Source organism: Xylocopa sonorina, chromosome 13 (assembly GCF_050948175.1).
Source record: "Xylocopa sonorina isolate GNS202 chromosome 13, iyXylSono1_principal, whole genome shotgun sequence".
Classification (NCBI taxonomy): Eukaryota; Metazoa; Arthropoda; class Insecta; order Hymenoptera; family Apidae; genus Xylocopa; species Xylocopa sonorina.
Genome location: NC_135205.1, coordinates 4,995,177 through 5,017,698, shown reverse-complemented (window position 1 = coordinate 5,017,698; position 22,522 = coordinate 4,995,177). Strand labels below are relative to the sequence as shown.

The 22,522-nt window shown below is 45.3% G+C and overlaps 1 protein-coding gene across 5 annotated transcripts in view; it reads right to left on the bottom strand.

Annotated features, from left to right (window-relative positions):
• The window catches only part of Ppn (proteoglycan-like sulfated glycoprotein papilin), a 121,327-nt gene that overhangs the window by 16,126 nt on the left and 82,679 nt on the right, over positions 1–22,522 (bottom strand). For all 5 annotated transcript variants that reach the window (XM_076906626.1, XM_076906629.1, XM_076906625.1 and 2 more), the window contains exons 3-9: positions 13,459–13,646; positions 11,036–11,096; positions 2,740–2,822; positions 1,400–1,550; positions 697–820; positions 500–580; positions 244–416 (exon numbers count right to left, since the gene is read on the bottom strand). In XM_076906626.1, the coding sequence (XP_076762741.1) occupies positions 244–416; positions 500–580; positions 697–820; positions 1,400–1,550; positions 2,740–2,822; positions 11,036–11,096; positions 13,459–13,646 (861 nt within the window). The remainder of the gene's footprint in view (positions 1–243; positions 417–499; positions 581–696; positions 821–1,399; positions 1,551–2,739; positions 2,823–11,035; positions 11,097–13,458; positions 13,647–22,522) is intronic.

Here is a 22,522-nt window from a genome sequence, read left to right as displayed (position 1 = left end):
TTTTATTATGGAACAAATAAAATGTGTATCGTTTTATTTGGACTGCTAAAAGAACGTTTGATCTTTAAAGGACTGAATTAAAATTATTTCTGTATAATTGCAATTAGCTTTTGTATGTTAGGATAGGTGCAAAGTAGAAAGTGACAGTGCCATTTGAATGAATAATTTCACTTGAAAATGGCTATCATTTTTGATTACACGATGCTGTAATTTACTGTTTAAGAGCGATGCACGCCCACTTACCACCACGTAAATTGGTTCGCTCGTCGGTCCTAAAGCGGTAATGGTATCGGGTGCTGAGAAACCCTGCGGATCTCGCGAATAATGGAATATCGTCCCTGCGAATTTCAGGCTTCGCGGAAAATCTATCCTCCAGTTTCCATTTAGATAATAATGCCCCGAAGTGTTTCTAATAGCTGCCGATATAGGATTACTCAATACTTATTTCAGATGTAGCAATGTACACAGAAGTACCATTATAGCGTTTCGATCTATTTACCTAAATAATTGTTGGATGGTTCGATCTCTTTCACAACTATGTTCGTTGCTCCTTGAGGAATTAGTATGGTGTCGATGTATCCTAAAGAAAATTCGATGAGCATGAATTTAGACATACTAAACATTGTAATAATACATTGAATTGAGAAAGAACAATGTATATATGATGTAGTGAAGAATGAAAAAATGTAGGCGTACCAGCTTGAAGATCATCAGTGTCGAACAAACCAGAAACGGTGTTACAATTTGATCCATCGCCACCGCATTCCCTGCAAGCGTCCTCCTTTACGTCGCTTCCAAGCATCATGTCGCAACCAACATGCTAGCAATGAAAGAGAAATTACCATGTCGATACATCTCTCCATGATTTATTCTAACGACGTTTAGCATTCACTGTTCATAAATAGTCCCTGAGAACGTATATATAACCTTCGAACAGCCCTAGAAACCTTCTAATCAGATCACTTAAATATCTCACGTCCCAAAGAACAGATAATTGAAAAACGTTCATTCTTAACCAACAAAACTTCTTAAAAGTCGTCACAATTGTGAACGTTTATACATTTTTAGCCGCATCTAAATCTTTCAGACATTTTAAAGGAACACCAGGTAGATAAATTGTCCAAGGTACGTACAAAATGAACATTTAAACGACTCGTATGAGAACGTTTCGCGCAAGTCTGGCGAACGTCCTCAAGAACTACTCACTATTTTAATAATATATCATCTTCGATGTCGTTTCGTCGTTCAGATTACGTCCACGCAAGACGCGAGTTGGTCAGATGAAAAAAACGAGACGCTCGTAAGGCATCTCGTGGTATCTGGGGTAAAACGAGACGGGACAAACGGAAACTGAATTCGCGTTGGTCCCGTCGCGGTGAATCGGTGATCGTTAACTCACCATGCATTTCCCTTCGACACAGACGTCGTTCTTCTCAGCCACGCACGGCGTCCCGTCGATCACCGTCAGCCTGTGCCTGTAGAAGAAACGCTCGCCGCGTGGCATGCAATTCAATTCGCACTTGTTCGGCCCACCGGTGTACGGGATCCAGCTACGAACGATTTTGCGCGATTAGTCTCGCTGTTGGCCGTTTTATGGCGCGAAGATCCGGCGATCGTCATCGATCTCCTCGATAACTGGTCCTCCACGGTTTTTTCCGGGACACCTCAAACTTTTTAACAACGCCTCTACAACGCCAGCGCACTTGGAAATCGCGCGCGAGCGTTTTATATTTATTAACGCGCATTCCTCCCATTACTTCCTTCTTACTACACTGTCACGGGTATAACGTAACATTTTGTAACGACGGCACGCCATGTAAGAAATTATTTTTTTTCATATCGTTAACCCTTAAACGCTAATTATTTCATTTTTGTTTGGGAGCTTTAATACTGCAGTTATCGATTTAGAATGTAACACGTAATATAGTCTGTAAATATTATTCTTTCGTACTGTGCGATGTTCAAAAAAAGACGCACGAAATTTTGAGAGGCATTATTTGAATATGTTTAAAGTAGGGGTGGAACTATGACATCACCGTTCAATTTCATTTTCAACGTCGAAGTATAAAAAGCTGAGTCAGCATCATTTTTTAAATGGGACTATATATAGTTTTATAGCGTCCGCCAGCTGAAACGCGGGCAAAATTAATGTAACCCGCGTTTACAACAGTATATAACGACGTTAACTGCAAAATAACACCGCGTAGGTCTCCCTAGGTTAACGACCGGCGTACTTTAAATTGAACGATACGGCCAAATTTAGAATTTATAGTCCAATCAGAAGCCTGCGTCGTTTAACTAAAATTTGCCATGAAACTCTGAGAAAGTGAACACCGTGAACGTCTGAAACCGTATTCAACCTCGTTTCCATTAGGCATCTCTAGAATAAAAAAGAAAGAGAACGATACGAATGCGAAGGTGTGAGGAACGAAATTGACGGAACGGCTTTGTTTCGAAAAAATGTGCTTTCAGTAAACGAGTTTCGTGTTTCGATGTCTGCGCATCGCGGACGCGGAATCACGCGTCGAATGCGAATTTAAACGAGCGCGGATTTCAGCTTCGAACGACCATTAGATCTCGTCGGAGATCCCCGAAAAGGCCGTGACCCTCCCCTGTCGACTATGACGTCGACGATAAATCACATTCACCGCGTATCCAGGAACTCCATCGGGAGTCCCGAAACGATCCCCAGCGATACGCTGACAGGATGCCTCGCAAAAAATCATTTTCGATACTCACTCGTAGTAAACCCCCTCGAACGGTACGCTGTTGAATTCGGCGCATTGTTTCGCCCGGAAGTCCTTCTGCTCCCCGGGACATTCCTGAAATAAAACGAAAGCAAAATAGAAATAATAATCTGTACTAATAACTTCGCGTCGAATCTGCTTTCAAACGCTTATTCTTTAATGGGAATTTACAAACGCAAATTTTACTTTAATAAATTTTTTATATCAGCGTGAAGTTTCGCAGTAGAAAATAACGGGCTAAAGAAAAGGGTAAGTTGGACAGAAAAATTGACCGTGCGTGAACGAAGTAGGGGGTTGAAATGAAAATGTCGATGGCGGCGAGAAACAAGCCTCACGCAGAAACTGGGACATGGGAGGTCGACGATAATTACTGGGTCGTGAAGTAGTTTCAGGGGAACGCAGGAGAAAAAAAAAAAGAAAAAACGACAACGCGAAAGCACTCGAGAAGCTTGCGGTTGCGGTTACGAGTGCCGTGCGTTCGCGTGCTTTTCTTCCATCCCCCTTTTTGCGCCTGCGAAACTGCAGTTTACCCTACGCGTACCTCCGAGACTTGGGAATAAATATTGTAACCAACTGGGGTGGACCCTACTTTCTTTCCCCAGGAAATATGCGCGCACGAGAGGCATGCACCTCCGAGAATGAGATTGGAAAATGTGGCTGGTCACGCCACGTAATGGAAGCCAGGGGATGACTGGATCCATTCGATAAGACACGTGAAACCAATAAATTGTATTTCTGAGCGATGTTACATTTCTATCACAATAATTCCCTGTGCCATCTTAGAATGGCTTGTCCATGTCAGATTGAATAGATCTATGGAAACTATTATTTTAACATCATATTTTTCACTTTGACTCTGTAATCATAAGAAGAACGAAAAGAAATCATCCCCAAACCAGCCCCAAACCTTCCAACCATTGATTCAACCCCGATACACCAATCACCCCTGCTTGATTCACTAGCCAAACAGGCAAACACCATTTCGATGACCCTGGATGATATCACTTCGAACCCCAAAAACTCCCTCTAGGACCATTTCAGACACGTTGCCACGCAATTCCGCGGTCTACGAAATTAGATGTTCCGCGAGCGGTGGTACACACAGCCAAGAGTCGCGGAGGGGTTCCCAGGGAGGTTGGTCCGTTCAGGTAATGTCGATAAATCGAGTGGGGTAAAAAGGACGAAAAGATATCCCAGCGGGACCAGCGTGTACGGCACGCACGGGGATACGTCGGCAGGATTTATGACGGAAGATTTCTTTCGTGGCGACACAGGAAAGAGGGCAGGGGGGAGGGTGAACGGGGGTGGGACCAAGGGACTTGCTCAGTGACCGCGAAAAGAAAAAGAATCACGAGCGCGAAACTCGCGATCCCGAAACGATGTCAAAGGTCCCGCGATCCAGCTGATTTACGAGGGGCCGCTTTTCTGCGGTGGGCCCGCGATTGACCTTGACGCTGGACGGCGAATCGATGGTTCACGAGGCACCGTTTCGGGGTCAGAGGAACCTGCACGGATCTTGTAAATGGCATGGATCGTGATCGAAGGCTGCGCTTCGGGATTATAATTATCGTCCAACCCTTTCAGTGCTGTAGCCGTATATTTCTTGTACGGTCGATCTCTAACGCGCCAAACTTGGATCAATTTTTTCTTTCTTCAAACGATAGACATCTGATATAAATTCATGTGCAAAACTGAATGTATATACTGCATATTTTTATGCATACATTAAAAGGAAATGTGAGTATGTGGAAGTAATTGCAAGAAACAGCTTGCAATACTTTACATGGATCACCCTCTATGTACTTTATCCATAAAATGAATCAGGAGACACGTCAATCCGCCAAAATTACGCGCTATTGAGGGTTAAGAAACGTGGGGTGGATTTTAATCCCGGGTTGTATAAAGGGAAATAGATCGTCGACGTTGGTTTATGGGCCATCGAGAGGGTGTTCAAATAATGGAATTTATTGTTTAGTGATTGAAAGGGCACTGCTTTCAAGAAATACACGAAGCGGAGACCTTTAATTAGGATAATGAAAACCTCCATTAAAGTTATGGAGTCTAATTAAACAATGAATTACCAACTACTTTTCCTACTAATTTATGAATTTTCGACGAACATTTAGTATTAATAAAATGATTTTATAAAAGTGTACAAGGGGATATAAAAATTTCACTGCAAGAATTGATTCAATACTCTGTTCTCCTTTCTGTTTCAGATTTATGGAGGCAAAGGCATTAAAGTACACGATTCCTCTGACATTTTCCCAGCATACAGGCCATAACCCTCAAAAGAGTCGCAATATATCACGTTTAGGACACGGATATGCTGAACGTCTTCCATCTTTTGCGATCTTCCACGCGCCACTTGTCCTTGCCAGGTGTCATTCATCCCCCGAACATCAAAATTCCTGCAGAAAATAAGGAAAAAGGAAAATACACGGACCTGCACTGGAAACATGTTATCCTACTGTTACTGTTCTACTTTCGGAACAAACGTTCCTCGGATTTGCAGAGAACGTAGAATTCCAATGAACTGATTATTTTCGCAATGCCACTGGAAAGTATGTCAGACAGGAAATGTAATCAATTGCGAATAGAAATTTTCTAGCTTCTAGGCTACAATCACTAGGCGTCAGACCTGCGGAAGCGATAACTCAATTTGTAAAACAGTTTTCCGACAAGTGGAAGACTCGCATTAAAATCGAATACACGCATTCTATTCATCGTTGTATACGTTCGAAAATTGTTTCGCCACCGTGAATTAGTAACGCGTGCGTTTGAAATCATATTAATCACGCTTAACTCTAATATGTAGAATTACATAAAATATTCACTCATAGTTCTTGCTGAAAGTCCTGTCGAGAAGAAAAACGAAGAGAATGGAACGAGGGTCCATTTCTCGCAGATTGTACGCTAATGGTATCTTCATATAACTTTCAGGATGCGTCTATCATTACTTCGAAGTTGCTAAACGACAGACCCACGGAAGTGGATTTAAATTGAAGACTATTTAATAGTAAAGTCCATAATAACAGTTGCGAAACGTTCCCTTCAGTTTTCTCAAGAATAACAAAAACTATAAACTCTCATTTCATCCCTCACCCACTCGATTCTTAAATCCATGATTTGCTCAAACAATTTCCATTCTGCATTGTGTTACACAATTGGAATTGTTATTTATTGAATAAAGAAAATAACCAATCAATGGAACTGGTCTCATAAATACACGATCGAGTTTTTACGCGATTGGGGTGGCTCGCAATTAAAGGCTCGCGTCTCGTTAAAGGAATCCATCTCCCTCAGCCTCCCCTATCCTCCGTCTATTCCTTTTTCTGCCTCGTTTCAGCTTTCATCCCGCCAAGTCCCCCGGGAGTTTCCGTCGTTCGATAATCTCTGTTTAGCCGGCAGGCATTGTTACTAATTACGAAATGTTTCGCGGTACCGGGGACAAAGGGGCGAGAACAATAAGCGGTGTTCGAGGCGAATTTTTGCAGAGGCGGGCAATTCGCGCGGAGAAATGGATCGCTGCTGATATTCCGAGTGGCCTGGCGGTCGTTCAACCCTCTGAAGGCATTTATCGTGCAGTGGGACGCCACCTTCGCGCGGACAATCAGATTAAAAGCCCAATGGTTTTTCGTGAAACGCGCGATCAGTCATCGAACATAATTATCTCGCGTTAATACACGATGTACGAGAGAAACGACATTTTCTTTTTTTTTTCTCTCTCTTGCCTCGCGTTGGAGCGATACTTCAAAACACGGAGTTGGAGGAAATATTAAACGAGAGTGGAGGGTACACACGTTTGAGAGTTTTCAACTACGGTTACGCCATTTAGGTCCGTTCGACCCAATTCTATTCTGAGCCGTTTAGAAAAGTTCGCGATTTTTAAGGGAATTAACTTTTAATATAACATCCCGTGCGAGAGGGGGATTTTTATGTACTTCCATTAAAATTATAAATCGTAAAAAAGTCAAAGGAGACTTAATATGTTCGTAAGTAAGCAGTTTCGTAAGTCGAGTTCCCCGCGCGATTTTCTAAGCTTTTACGCGCTTCCTCATATGGAGCAATCATAATTAATAGCAGACATGCCTCGCGTATTACGTCAGTCAACTTATCCGCGCTACGAGAGAGGACTAGAATAGAGTGACGGTAATACTTTCCAAGCTATAAATAAAATTCATCCTGGTTGTTTTCTGAAAAGAATCTTTCTCGACAATATTATTCAGCTCGTAATTGAAGTATAATTAATTCATCGTATAAATGAATATTTATAGGGATTTAAGAGTGATAATATTTTGGAGAACAACGGATCAACGATCGATGGGCCGCAGGCTGAGGACGCGCAACAGCGACGCGGCTTGCGGCTCGTTTCGTTTAGCACGTCGCTTTAACGAAGTTAATACTTCGCGAGTCGATGCTGCATAATGGCCAGCCGTTCATAAATTTTAGCATCTCCGACAGTGCGCCGCTGCAGTATCACGTGCGCAGGCCATACTGTTGCTCTCGAGGATTATTAAAGGGCCTTTAAGCCCCGCAGAATTTGCGACCGCTCTCCCCCTGTCCCGTAACGCGATTTTATTTCCATAACTCGGCCTGTCGCGTTATATTGCGAGCCTGTCGCAAAATTGTTTATCTGATCGAACAGTCGAGCGAAAGAGTGACTGACCTCGTTGCTCGAAATCTTCTGATTACCTTTTTCAAGTTTAAATCCCCTTTCAACCCCTAATTTTTCTAAAAGAAAGTACGCGTTTCTATCAGCAATTGCGAGATAAATTCGACGATGTTTATGAAGAGTACACTCGACGAATAAATTCACGCGTGACATATTGTAATTTATCCACTTCTAGATTCCACAATGGTCGATGCATTCCTGCGCAGCGGAAGGGCCGGCTGCGAGAGTGCGTGTCCACAATAAAACCGCCCCGTCACTCGTTGCGCATAGAACGCCTTAGCGGGAAAGTGATCCGTGGCACTGTGCGTTTCGCGATACGACGGGAATAATTTTATGACGGCTACGTGACTCTCGGAAATACATTCCCACCGTGAGGATCCAATCCGCCCCTGCGGCAGGAAGTGGACGAGGGTTAAGCAAGTGGCTCTGTTCCCGGAGTAGTTTTCTGTGTCTTCTCGAGGGGGGCGGTTCGAGGGGTTCTCGTGACTCGGGGAAATGAAATTAAAGCCGAGGAGGGATTGCTGGCGCGATTGGCGTGGCCGTGGAAATTGATGCGGCATAGCTTCAATTATCGGCAGAGGGCTAAAGGAAATCCCACGTACCGTGCGCGTCGGTGAAATTAATTTTTAACACGAAGGGGAAACCATCGTACGAGACCGCGTGCCAGGGGTCTTCGAGAAGTTTGTTCTTCGCTCGAGTTCGATCGATAACCGGGAACGAAAATTAGATTCGTTGCTTCTCGCCCGCGGTGGACACTCGAACTGGTAACAACGTGCCCTCGATACTTTAAACTTTGCCATTTTCTTTTTTTTTCTTTTTGTCCATTTCGCAGTGGCTTCAATCGAGGTATACGTTTTACCCCAGATACGAAGTTGAAGATCGTTTCAGAAGAAAACTCGTCGATCTATTTCAAGAAAGAGTTTCTACCTACTCGTTAGCAGTGAATAGTTTGTTCTGTAACAAATAATACTTGTATAGGGATGTACGTTTCAATTTCCGAGTTTAGGATCACGAACTATAAATACTCCAATTACTAGAAGCGACAAAGCTATGTATTAGTCATCTAATTTACTTTAACACTCCGGAGCCCTTAATTACTTGTCTCGCGGAGTGATTAAATTATTCACACCCGCAAGTAGGTGGTCTCCCAGTTAAGTCGTTCAGAACGAACCACTGGTTTCAAGTTAATCTTGGTTCGCATTAAAAATGAACCTTCCTCAAGTTCTTACCTCAGACAACACTGCGAACGAATTAATTAATGCACGCAACACGCGAATATTAAAACGAATAGATCGCTGCGCTAAAACTTTCGCAGTCACATTAAATTGGAATTATCGCAGGGGCGTTCGTCGGTTCTCAAAGAAATTCGAATAATCCCGCAGAGTGGTACACGCCCACGTTCGTTTACGATTTCTCTGGCAGGGTCCTGCGAACTTAACCCGATCGTAGATCCCGCGCGCGCCCTCGAGTGCTCTCGAGGCAGGATTAAGCGTGGACCCGTGGGTGGCCGATCTTAATTGCGGCTGTAAACTTTTAATCCCTCCTCGCGGGCCCTGAAACGGGTCAACGCGTCGATCAACGAGTGCCACGGGTTGGCTACGAAACGATCATGAAACGGGTGGTGCAACGCTACCTGGATCGACGATTCAACGGCGTACCCGGTGACCTCGTAAACTCTAGCTGGCTGGAATAGCGCTACGGGCACCGTTCCAGGAACCGGTTACTTGCCCACTAACTGTTAACCCTTCGTTTCGCCCGATTATCAATCCATAATTCCATTCGGTTCCGAGGGGTTTCATTGGTGTCGCGCGCAGAACGCAGCCGTCTCGTTCTTTACGACCGTGCGTTTATTTGCATGGATAGGATGGGACGATTTATTGGTATAAGTGATTCGGTGGATAGTCGAATAATAGGAAGAAAGGGGATAATAGCGCGCTGAAGCACGGTAATCCGTGTAATAGGATATGACGCGTTGGTAAGAACGTCCTTGTTTCGTTCGAGGACCTCCGTCGCGTTCGCCGTCGCGGACGCCACCCTCTAAATCTTCCGCAGTCAGAACTGAAGCTTTGCTTCCTCGTTTCATTCAAGCTCAAGTTTCCAGGTACGACATCTATCGTATTTTTATCCTGGTTAATTTAAATCCACTGGTTTATTATTCTGTTGAATATTAATTGCATAGATACGAGCATACATTTCGTGGCGAACGATGTCATTTAAATAAATGGATATCAAGTTCCAAATAGTAAGCTGATTTTTCAAGCAGCCACGATTGGTCCCGTAAAATTCTAAAGCGTGTGCATTCAAAGTTCAACGCGCTCGACGGACGAAAGCAAAGGGCAAGCGTTTCATAACCGAAGGATCGAATCGCGTTGTTAGCAAATAATTCCCTCGAAAATTACGTCGAGCAAATGTCAGAGCTCCATCCCCTTTAAACGGTAACTGTTCCTTCTTTGCTCGCCACCAATCCCCGTCCAGCGGAATTACGGTGATTCAGACGGATTAATCGATCGCGAGTCCAATTTGTCAAAATCAAACAAAGCTGGGTGGAAAAGAGGGGGGATTAACACAGCGTTGCTTTGATTAAGTGGTTTTAAATGAGACTTTGACGGGACTTGCCACGTGTGCGAATCGTCCGGGCGTCGAGGAATAATAGTCGGGTCGATTCAGGCCGTGAGGAGAAACGGGGGGAACGTCAGGATAAAGAGACAGAAGTCCTTTGGACGGGGGCCACACGTGAAACGATGCCCCTCCGGGAAGCATCGCAGGTTCAAAGTTCGCACGAGCTTACGGCTGACATTTAACGAACTGAATTAAATAATGGTATAAATCATTTTATTAAAGAGCCACAGAACCGATCCGCGAGAAATTGACCGACATATTTAAAGGTTAGGGACGTGCGCGAGATAAATTAAGGACGTAACATTTTGCTTATTCGCGTTTTTTAGTGTTTGGGAATAATTTAAAATTAATCTGAGAACAGAATTTTTCTGCGCTTAGCGCAGAATTTTGTTGTAATTAACTTCTCAAGTTTGTGTAAATACCTAAATTGTAATTCTTCTTCTTGGAGAAAGTACTCTCAGCTGTAGATCTTTAACTGTGTAAAATATTGGAGAACGTTTTAAACAAATGTTAGAAATTTGAATATTCGAATAAAAATGATGAATTTTTTGACACAGGGAGCAGATACTTCAGTTCGTCTTGGAAGACTCGATGACTATTTGTCTAAGTACTGAAGTTGAAAATGTAGAACAGTGCTGAACGATATAGAGCAACGCTGAATTCATTGATTCGTGCAGATGCGAATAATTGAAACACGCATCACGCGTTGACGCGTGGTCGTCCCTTGATTGACTGTCAACCGGTTCGATCTATTTAACCAGATGGCATAAATTATGTCTAGCTGGGCGACGATTAATGTACTATGCATTCCACTCGTTATCTTACGTTGCCACTTGTACGTACAAAAATGGAAAATCGTTCTAATCAATGAACGATAAATATTGAACCTCTTGGCGGAAATTGAATCGATTATCTTGGATTTAATAATATATCGTAAATCGTTAATATACCACGAAGTACAAATACGTTATTGCATTTTGTGAATCACACTCACCTGAATATTGCAAGAGAAAAATCGTCTCGAAGCACCGGTACATCTGCTGTAGCCATTGTCGCTGTAACAATAATTCAACTTTTGATTCAACATTTTCTTCGATAAATGGCATTTAAATAAATAATAAAATTAATCTCGCGAGCACAGATCTTTAGCAACGTTAAGAACGCTATCCTTCTCAATCAATTGAAAAAGTTTATCAAACGGAATAAATGTTGCATAAATGCTCATATCAATACGTGCAACGCTCGATCCATTCGAGTAGCGATTTTTAAGTAAATTCTGGTAATCGCCAGCGTAAACGGTCCGCGGGTATCCGTAATCGGGAATTCACACTCCGTTAAATCGCAGAACGGTCCTGGCTGCTCGTTAACGAGCTTCTTTCGAGGAAACTCGCAAGGAAAAGTGGGGCGGCGAATTCTTTTACGCGGCGTAAACCACCGGACGTCCCCTATAGCTCCGCGCCAGGAGAAAAATGTGATTCGCTCAGTCGGTTTCTAAATAATTCGCGCGCAAAGCCTTTCGAGGAAATTGCGTTCCCCCGTGTTCGCGTGGCTTCCCGTTCGAATGAAATTTTCACGTGGAAATCAGGCGGAAGGAATGTAACGTGTCAGTGTAATGCACTTGTAAAGTGTCAGTGAATCGCTGCTCCCGGATCAGTCGGATCGAGCGAGTCGATCCGGTGGTTGGGATTCCTCGAGAACTAAATTTTAAACTTCCTCTCGAACATTTCAGTTCGTTTCCCGCGGGCACTTTATCCGCGACAATATTAAGACAAATACTGGCGTATCTGTTATCGTTCTATACAAATTCTACGAAACATCGCAACGTGAAATCTGAGCACGTTTCTCTTCTCACTTATTCAATGAAAATCGGAGGCAAGTAAAAGTGGAAGCTAGAAAGTCTTCCCTTCGAATCCCATTAAATTTCCTCGCGAGCGCAATTTCGAAACACACGAGGGCAAACGTCGAGAGCCACCGCACGATCGATCCATCGCGGCGCGAAATTAATCTAACAGCGAACTCTCGGAAATCACGGCGAGCGTAAAAACGCCCGGCAGTTTCGACACGCCGCGCGCGCGACGGCCTGCGAGTCGAAGTTGTAAATTGAAAGGAACCACGGATCCCGCGATTAAACCTGACCCGCGACACCAGCCACGCGTTAAATGCACTCGCGATACAATTAGCCCGCTTTCACGATCCCTCGAACGTATTATTACCGACCGATACCACTTTCGACTTCCACCTGCGATATCCTTCGATCATTTTCTCGTTCAATCTCGCTCGACTGCTCTCGACTATCCTCTCGCGTTCCACTTAAACGATTCGAGCGCGACTTCCCCGTCTTCTCGCCGCGAGGATTCTTCAGCGTCGCGTTCAGGTTGACACCGGAAGCGTACGCGAACAGTCGCGATTAATCTTGGCCGGATAACTCCTTCAGATAAGGCAGGATTTACCGCGGCTGCTCGCGGGAAGTTGGCCCGTCAAAAAATCCCGGCGGAAAGTCGCTCGAAGCGCGGAAAAGCCGACGGAACGGGATTGAATTTGAGCGAACCCATCTTGGCGAGAAACGACGGGATAAAAAATTAATTTTCCATTACCGGAGACGGCCGGGAGCGTTTTGCGAGCCGCCTGGAATTTCCAGCTCGCCTCTCCTCGCCGCCGCTGTCCGCTCCGTATTTATCTCGTAATTAATACGAACAAGCGGCAATTTTAGACGCCGGGTGGAAAAAATCTGGTGAATATTCATAAGCTGAAAATGGTCGCGGATTGCGGCTCGGGTGAGATACTTTAATTTGATATTGTTTCCTTTTCCGCAGCTCGACGCTGGGATTTTTATAGCTGGGATTTAATTAGAATGTACTGTTTACTGCTTGCAGGTATGTAAATGGGCAACGCGACATGTATAATTGGGCGAATTATACCGCGGCCACGAAGGGCGCCAGCGGGATTACAATATTTTAATACCAATTTGTTCTATTCCCTCTGTTTAAACATTATATTCACATCGCTGGCTGCCTTAGTTAGCTTCGCGGTACAATTGAAAACATTTCAGCAGCGGTGGTAGGTGCGTTATAATTAAGGCGAGAGCGAGTGCAGTGCAATCGCAAGACTCAGCGCGAGGACTTAATGAAGTGTGCAACTGTGCGCGAATTTCTCATTTCGATTCTAATTGTCGTTTCGTAATATTACGTAACACGATGCAGACAGAATATTAGTACTATAACCATGACAAATGACTAAAAATCTAAACCAAATTCTTTTACGCTTTTACACTACTACTATCGTGTCCTCACAGTGGGACGTTTCTAAGGGTTGATGGAAGATATCTGAATAAATATCGTACAGCAGCAAAGGACACGATGCAAAGCAAAGATGAATTCCTCAAACTGATCCTCTTTAAGATAAACTCAAACCACTTACTCTACATCAAGACACTGCCTGGTCTGATGAGTGACACCGCCACCGCAGGACCTGGAACAGGCGCTGGGCGACGACCACGGCCCCCATGTACCTCGCTCAGGATCATCCGTGTCCAGCACGTAGCTGCTGGGCAGATGGCTGTCCCCGCGCTTCCTCAGGTGTCTCTCGTGCCTCAACTTTATGTGGTGCTGGAACAGAATCGCGCAAACACGCTCAGAACACCGTAGCAACGAACTACACGAGGCGGTAACCCCTCGTACGGGTCAAGCGAAGGGTGGACCGCGATATCGTGCGGTGGTTGCGGAAAAAATACGTGGGAACGTATACGTGGCGAGGGTATCGCGTTAAGTGGCCCCTTATTCACCTGCGGCTCACCTGCGGGCCCCGCGTTGCAATGGGAGCATAGGTGACCTTCGTGGGGAGCAGCGTAGGCGTGATCCTCTTATCGGACGACCTCGATAAGGTATAGGCTTTTAGCGGTGATGAACGGCCCAGCCGCGGTAGGGGTGAAACGTGAACCACGTTATCGTTCCTAGCTCTAGTGTACGTTCGATGGTTTTATGGGCTAGCAACGCGTTAAACAGCTGCCCCGTGCGTGGTGCTGGCCATGGGAAAAAGTTCGACACGGGATCGTGGAATTAAGGTTGAACTATGGATCGCGAATCGAGTGACTTTGGAATTAGAATATTCATTTAATTCCTCACTGTGGAGACTGGGTTAATTTTAATCTGCATTCCTCTCGATGTATTTCATGTCATATTCGTTTATTATGATTCTAATTAATAACATCCCCTGGAAAATTGGTTGCACTTAAAAATATAATTTTCTTTATTAATTATAAAGACAATGATTTATCGTATTTTATTGGGATAGTGTAATATAGATTTATCGACGCGCAGATACCACGAATGACAACCACAGTAATTTCGAAACCAACCCGGTCATTTCCCTCGTCCAAACCCGCGAGCGGAAAGTCTGGAAGAAATATCGCAGCCGGTGAACGTACCCCCATGCTCGGCTGACCCAGAAAGGAAAGCTCAAGATTAATATCCAAGCAAATGGGGCGACAATCGCGCGATCTTGGAAGGTCTCCCACTGTCCTCTCCGCCTCTATTCCGTTTATCGTTCTTCTTTCACCCCTAAAACGGCATTCACATAACGCCCTCGCCGGTCGACTGCTTCTTGGCGCGCCTCCAACCCAGTTTGCATTGGCTGGTTATAAAGCGCATGCCCTGGCCAAATAAAATTATCGCCCGACACTTTTTTGCTCCCCCCGCAACGACAGATAAGACTCCTCGCGGTTCGAACCGTTCCACGACCCCGGATCGAAGATCGTGGAATACAATCGTCGAACCACGCCACGATCGAAGGTATTCTCTCTGGTTAAGGTCCAACGGAGAGAGGGGAAGTTCCGTGTTCTGGCGCAACTGGCGTCAGTGTACACTTGCTCGAGATAATTGGTCCTCGAGAAGGAGTTCCCCGTAGTTCCTGGTCGAAACTTGTCCCACAGGCCAAGTTAACCAACCCCGCGGCGCAATTCCGAAAGTTTCCTGATCGAAGTGTATCTCGACCCGATAAATGGCCGTGATAAATGAACACTTGCCAAGGACCGCGCTCATTTTTCATCGAGTTTATTAAATTTCTTGCCGCTACTGGCTTCGAACCGAGCAATGCATTTTACGGAGCCGAGCCCCGCGAATAATCGTTCCCCGATAGCTCGACTCGAGACACGGCTGAAGGGAATTAATCGAACGGAATTTTTCGGATAACTAAGGCAGTTTAAGCGGCGAGGTGTGCTTGAAATCCTCTGGCACGGTTGTCGTGTCCTTTTTCTTTCAAGATTCACTTAATATTCTCTTCGATTTCATTTTAAATGCCTACATTTTGTTATTCGCTTTAGGTGAAAAATGAAAATTGAAGATAAGGTACCTAAAATGGCGTCAACTAATCTTTGCGCAACTCAGATAATTTTGGAGGCGTATAAGTTAATTGAAAAATATCAAAATTGTGTATGAAAGTCGATGAATTGTGTTTTTAATTGTCGAAAAATGTCAGGAGAGCCTTCAGCGAGCAAGGAGGGCAATGATAGTCCAGTTACGTTGCAACTGCAGGGAATTAAATCGAACGTTAGCCTGTCGATGGATAATTGCCTGGAAACTGTACCATTCGTGGCACGGTACGGTCCAATTTAAGGCTCACTCGCGGCTTAACAACTATTTTATTTCCCAGTCAATCCGCAAACTCAGTGCAGAGAACGACTTCGCGGATGTATTATTGGTGTGCGCGAAAGCGAAGACAGATTTATCACGTTCGTATTGATTATGCCGCGCGGAATTCATCCGATTAACAAGTTACGGCGAGTCCCGCGTTAAATCATGCCGAGCTTACGACCTAACTTTGATGGGATCTTGAAACGAGGTTCTTCGAGAGTTACTTAATGTAGCGGTTGATGTTTGAATAAATCTCGTTGCGCGTTATCCGCGCGCAGCATCGCGGTGTGAAAGATTTTCCGGGATTTATACGCTCAACTTTGAATTATCGCTGCTCGCGATGCATAACTCTCTTTGCGCACACGTCGATCACGTTTCGAATGACGAGGATCTCAGATATTTATGTTCGTAAATATGTACCAGAGAAGGTGCGAACGACTCTGACAGGCACACGAGAAGCATCGTTACGAGAGAATCGAGTGTCACAGTATTTTCGACCGGCTGCATTCACACCAGTTGTACAATTTAATAAATCCTGCCTTGGTACGTAAGTTGCAGCTACTATTTCTGCAGCATTTTGATGATGTACGGCAACGCGCCGTCGGGTCAGCGTATTTTAACGTTCACTTCACTACGCCGCCGCTATTTACGAGCGAACCAGTGAGGATAATTTAATTTATTGAATTATTTTTTTCACTTAAAGCAGGCTACAGGTTTACGAAAGCGATACTGTATTCACTAACCATATAAATATGTATTCCCTTTGGAGAAAATGGTACTTTGAAAGCGAATTAAGGATCCACCGTAGAGAATATCAGAACAAGATGAAATACAACATAGATCCCACTAATCATATCTCTCGTGACTATTATTAATGATATCGAAATCGTGTCAAGAAGACTCGTAACATGGCGCAAACTGTAGACGCTCTCCAATCTCAACCACCCATGATTAAAAACGAAAAAATCCCAGGAGGCTGTGTTCGAGGCGAGAGATTCCACTGCAGCGTCACTTCGCGCTCTCAGAACGCGATTCAATTAGAAACGAGCGTCGCGTGGTCGTCATCGAGCCAGCAGTATCGAGCTTCAAAGGGGTGTCTTCTTCTCTTCCACGGTTTTTTTTCCCGTCGCAGACCTCGGTACGCGCGGGAAACCGTCGGAAAATAAGAGATTACGCTCGACAGACTGTGAATAAGTTCGGTACAGCTGTAGTACGCGGATTTTTGTGGAGCGTGGGAGAGCACATGGCCGCTTGCGGTGTCGAGCGAGCGTTTCCGCGCGAGCCAGCGTGTACGAGCCCAGGCTGCGCTTCCCTTTCAGCTGGCATCTGCGCCGTGTGTCGCGTGGACCGTAACGTGAGAATATACGACGATAATAATGCCACGTCCGCGACGTGGGTGACTATAAAACCCGTGGACGCGATTCCACGCTGCAAAACACCTCTCTGAGAGAGGTCCACCAGCGGGGAAGATTAAAACTGCGCGTTGCGCGTCCCTTCGTCTTCCCCTTGCGGACGACCAGCACCCAGTGGCGGTGTAATTTATGCGTCGTCGCTAGGAGAATCGTATTCTTCGACGCGTCTCTCGCTGGACGCGCAGACTTCCGGTTTGGCTGCCGTGAATTGCTTCATCGTCTCGATGAAAGATTGATGGCGAAGGATCGACTCGTAGCGGAGGAAAAATGGCTAGAAAGATTGCATGGATGTGAATCTTTTTATCACACTTTTTCATTTAGTATCTGATTAATTGAGAGATTGTCTTGTTCGATAATATCACTGTGAAAGTGAACAATGGCGCGTGACGAATGTACAGAGCCCCAAACAGAAGAGTACTCGATTCACCCTCTGAATCAGTTGGTTCATCGAGAGAGATTCGTCCAACAGCTGCGCAGATTCCGCGATCTCGAACATCATCGATGACTCACGCTCCCTTTAACTCACCCTTTAACACCACCGCCGCGCAAAGGGGACGAAAGAAGCGAGAAATTAGGCCTCTGGCGATTCTCACAGAAATGTGCGCGCGATCGCGACTAGCCCGCGATAAATCAAGTAATTAAACGGGTCCTTAAGCGGTGACTAACCGAGACGCGCGTGTGCGAAAGCACACGACGCCAGCTGCCGCGAAGCGGTCCCAGTTACATCATCGGACGACACGCGCGTGAAACGATCGACTATTTCCCCGGCAGACTAGCGGACGCGCGCGCCACACGACTAATAATTGCCAGGCGAGGCGGACATCTTGGAGAACGCGACTTCTGTCGGCTGCAATTGAACCGTCGACTGCCGTACACCCTCGCCGACTTCTCGTGTTAATCGCCGAGTAATGGAGCCGACTTAACCCAGTTCCCGCGGACAGCGATGGTGTCTGTCGCCGATTCCGCGCGGTTCGTTCGTGGAACTCTGTCTGATGACTCACTCGAGTGTTTGATTTAGCTGCGTGCCGGGTAAACGATGATTTGTGGCGCGTACCACTCGCGCCGCAGAATTTCGCCAAGAGATTGAATTAACTGGAAACGGACCGTGACGATCGGATGCTGAGATCGACCCATGTTCGTCTACTTTTATGGAAATGGTAGGCGTTTCGTGTAAATTTGTTATACGGGTTTCTGAAAATTCGTTTGGTCATCTTAATTTAAATGGACAGTGGTGAGAGGTGATTTATGTCGCACGAAAGTTAGTATCGAAGAGACTGAGGGGATTGAATTAGGAACAGAGAGAGTTTAGATGTAAAGATTGGGTATAGCGATTAATTGGTATTCACGAATGCTCGTGGAATATATTTTACCGTACTCGTTCGACGGGTTTATGAAAATCCATTTCGACGTCCAATTTACTACATTTCATAGACGATGATTTACGGTGCGCAGAGTTGCTATTGGAGGAATTAACGATCAGAGAAGGGTTGAATTGAATGAATGCAAATTCGCATGGGTAATTCGTTTGAATGAAACAGTGGTAGTTAATGATTTAGAAAGTACGGAATCTGTATTAGAGGTAAAACTTGAGAATTAAGAAACCATTCGTCATATTCGCGTACCTTTACCAAATGTCTTTCGTGAAACTTGGTGATTGGCTTTTATTCGATTCGAAAATACGAGATACCAATTATAGTAATTTATGCAAGTATGTTCACAGTGGCATGTTTTTACATGCTTCAGAAATTCACAGTTTCCTACATCAAGTGTCAGACCTTTTTAGTCCAGCGGATTGGGCTCGAAATGGACATGCGGAGGGATACGACTGGACGCATAAAGGGCGCGAATTATTTCACTGTCCATTTGGATAACCTGCGCCCATTCCGAACGCTCGGACGCCGTGCGACAATTACGCGAATTACGTCGAAGAATGCGCTTAACCTCGACGACGTACGCGCGTGACTGCATTAAACCGGACGATCGTTCAACCGTTTCCAACATCAAAGCGGAGACCTTACAATTGCTAAGGTTTACGACGCCTGCACGGGCCGTCGGCTAATTTATGCTAATACGGAGCGGTTACGCGTCGAGGAAGTGCAACGTCCGCACCTTTCGCGGGCTGACGCGTCGCCATCGCGAGCTGTTTCCAAAGGACCATGAAAACCGGCGAGAAATTGCTTCTACTGTTTAACGAGTCCCACAGTCTTCAATTGCCGCCGTTCCCTTTTACGTTCAAACGGGGAACCTGAAAAATACCTGACGGTTTATGAAGTGTCACGCAACTCCAAGGGCTCCAAGGTATTCAGGGTTCCCGGATAATTCGAAAGGCTCAATGGAACCCAAGTGCCAGAGATGACTGCAAAATTTAAAACGGAAAAATATTAGTGGCGATTCCAAGGATTTGAAATAATTCCAATGTTTAAAAGGAATTCAAGGATCTCGGATGGTCCCTCGACGAAAAGGGTAGTTTTCTTCCAAAGCAATCGAACGATGTCACATAAAAATCCAATACTTCGATATGAAAAATGTGAGAAAAAAAAATTAGAGGAATCTAATATCGAGGGAATCCAAGTTATCGAAGGAATCTAAGAAGAAGTTCAAGAGTCTAAGATAATTCCAATGATATCAAGATACCAAGGGTGCAAAATAATCACACGCTCTCTTGCAACCCTTAAAGTACACTTCTAATACAAAAATCATCTCTCGACGAGATCGAAGCTTCGTCTATGCTATTATTATAAAAAATCGCGATCACGAATACAGTTCGCATAAGAACGACAGCATCAAACCGCAAAATATTTCATTACCGATCGATCGTGTATCCGTTTACAAATTTTTCGCGCTCACTGGAGAGAGGATTGTTCAGTGGACGAGGGACAATTAACAGGGTGCGAAGCTGAGGAATTTCGACGCCGTTGAATCGCGTCCGTTTCCATGATCGATCCTGTAGTCGATTAACCGTGGCATTGGCTCCGGCGCGTCGCGCGTCTGCCTTGGCGAGATACGAAACGTAACCTGTTAACAGTGAAACATAATCCAATATCCCGGTGGCAACGATCCCGCAGGAGGGGCTTTCTACGACCGATCGAATAACTCAGCCGCTCCTCCGCGTCGAGATTAACATAATCTCGATGACAGTGGATTAAGCTGCTCGATCGTGTAACGCTTGCCTACCTGTCGGACTCGTTCCTGTTCGCGCCTTCACAGGACGCGTTCTTGATCGTCCTATCTCAAACCGCTGTTTTCCGACTCGATACGTTCTTTGAGAGCCTTTGTTCAAATCGAGACGTCCAAATAATAGTAAAATTGCGTGGAGGTGTGTGGGCAGTTAAAAAAGTTTCTCGAAATTAATAGCGTAACGAATATTGTAACAGTATCTAGCTCTAAAATTACTTAAATTAATGTAAGCTTGGAGTTTGGTAAAGTTGCGATGTCTGTTCTGCCATTAATCTTGAGAAACAGTTTGACACGCGTGCACGTTCACTCTCGTGGAAAAATGTTCGAGCTAATAAAAGAATTGAGAGGAATCCCGTGGAGTTTTCCCAATTTATCTTCCCTCCAGGCATCAATTATTCATTTCTAAAAGAGTTAGCTTCGACGAGAAGCAGGTGGGATTTTTCTGCGAAATTTCCGGCGAAAGAAATTAATTGACCGTGTAATTTTCCTCGCGAGCAAGTCACTGCGCGTGGATACGCGCGACACGCATTTTCGTGCGGTCTGTTCGAAGTTCAATAATCGCGACATTAGTGGGGCCAGATAAGCACGAATGCTTTTTGCCAGCGACGACCCAGCAATACGAAGATAACTTGCAGTGGTAAAAAGGGGTTCATTAATCATGTAGACCATGAATTCGTGGCGCGAGGGGTGGAACGGGATCGGTGGCAAAAACGAGGGTTTAAACGCATCGATTTACTGCACCTCGCGGGCTTACATCCGCGAGGCTCTGGATTAGTCGGAATTATTGCGAAAATTAACGCGCACTTCTCATTTTTACCAAATTAATCGTTCCGCAATTTCAGTTGGATAGTTTCGTTCAACTTCTGACCCACATTTCCCGCTGCGTCGGTTGCGGCGAAATTTTGCGGGCTGCTTGAAAACCGCCAAGTATTAAAACTCGCGTCTCGCATGCCCACGAGTTTCATATCACCGATCTTATACTTTCTCCTTCGCTCTAGCACTGAGAGCAACGAAAACGGGAAACCCACGCACTTTTACATCAGCTATTTCCATCGTACATCCGCAACAGAACTGAAACAATCTGAGTGCAGCAAAAATTCACGTCCAAAATGTCCAAAGCGAAGTACACGTAGCAAGACGATAAATTTCCTTCCACTTCCTCGTTTATGCCATAAATATACTGTAATTAATTATGACGTATACCTTCCACGGTTCGCCAAACATCGTGGGCATTCAGTCAATATTGATCAAAATGACGCGTGTCTAAAAACGAGCCGTCCACTCGAGCCGTTCGCAGAGGACGCTCGCCAGGAAACGTAGCCAGTCAAAGGAGCGATCGACCAGTGGTCCTCGATGTTTGACGATCGTACCAGATTACAGTTGGGGAAGAGTTAATTAAATGCTTCGGGGAAGTTGATGTCCTCCCCTGTCCGGGGTCAGCCGGTGAACCGTGAACGAGTGCAACCGCGCCAGCAACGCCTTCCCGTTAATAATCACCGCGTGCACGTACCGTTCTGCTCGCAGAGATGAAGCGTGGTGCAGCGGGCAGCAGCGCGGATCCTGCAAATTGCCACGACGATTTCGTCTGGCCAAGATCCGGCCGATAAACCCAGGCCTGAACGGGGACGACGCTGACACGAACGGCGAATTTATCGCGGCCGCTACGCGTCGTTGACGAGCCCTCGCGAATGCCTGCAGGCGCGTTAACGAACGCGCGTCTTTTTCCTCCTCGACTTTTTCGTGCGCTCGAATCACGGCCACTGCGGAGGATACGCGTCAAACGAGAGAAGAGAGGGAGAAAGAGAGATGGAGTTGCTCGAGCAGATGGAGAAGTTAAGTGGATTTGGTAATGATGATGTACGACGTGTTTTTCGATGGTAATAAGTGGTGTTAACTGAAATGTGCCTCGATCGGGAATTTCTTTAATCGCTGGATTAAAAATTGTACAACGAGAAGCGATTGTGATTAATGGCGCGAGCGTTGTCGATGATGGTCCTCTGGCAAATGCGATAAATGCCGGGGCGATTAATTTTTTTGCGGACACCGTACGCGTGCCTGAATGAATAAATTGTCACGTTTCTGGCGATATTTGTAATCCAGAGAGCGGGACGTGTCGTTCTTGATTAACCTTTAATAATAGTGGTGGCACGCGCCTCTTAGGGTGAAAACGAGCGGCGTTCGGTTGAGTAACCGGCGGCGGGCTCGATCAAACTGGAGATCCCTTGTTTAACGCAACCAGTGTGTTTTGTGAAACGTTTCGCGCGT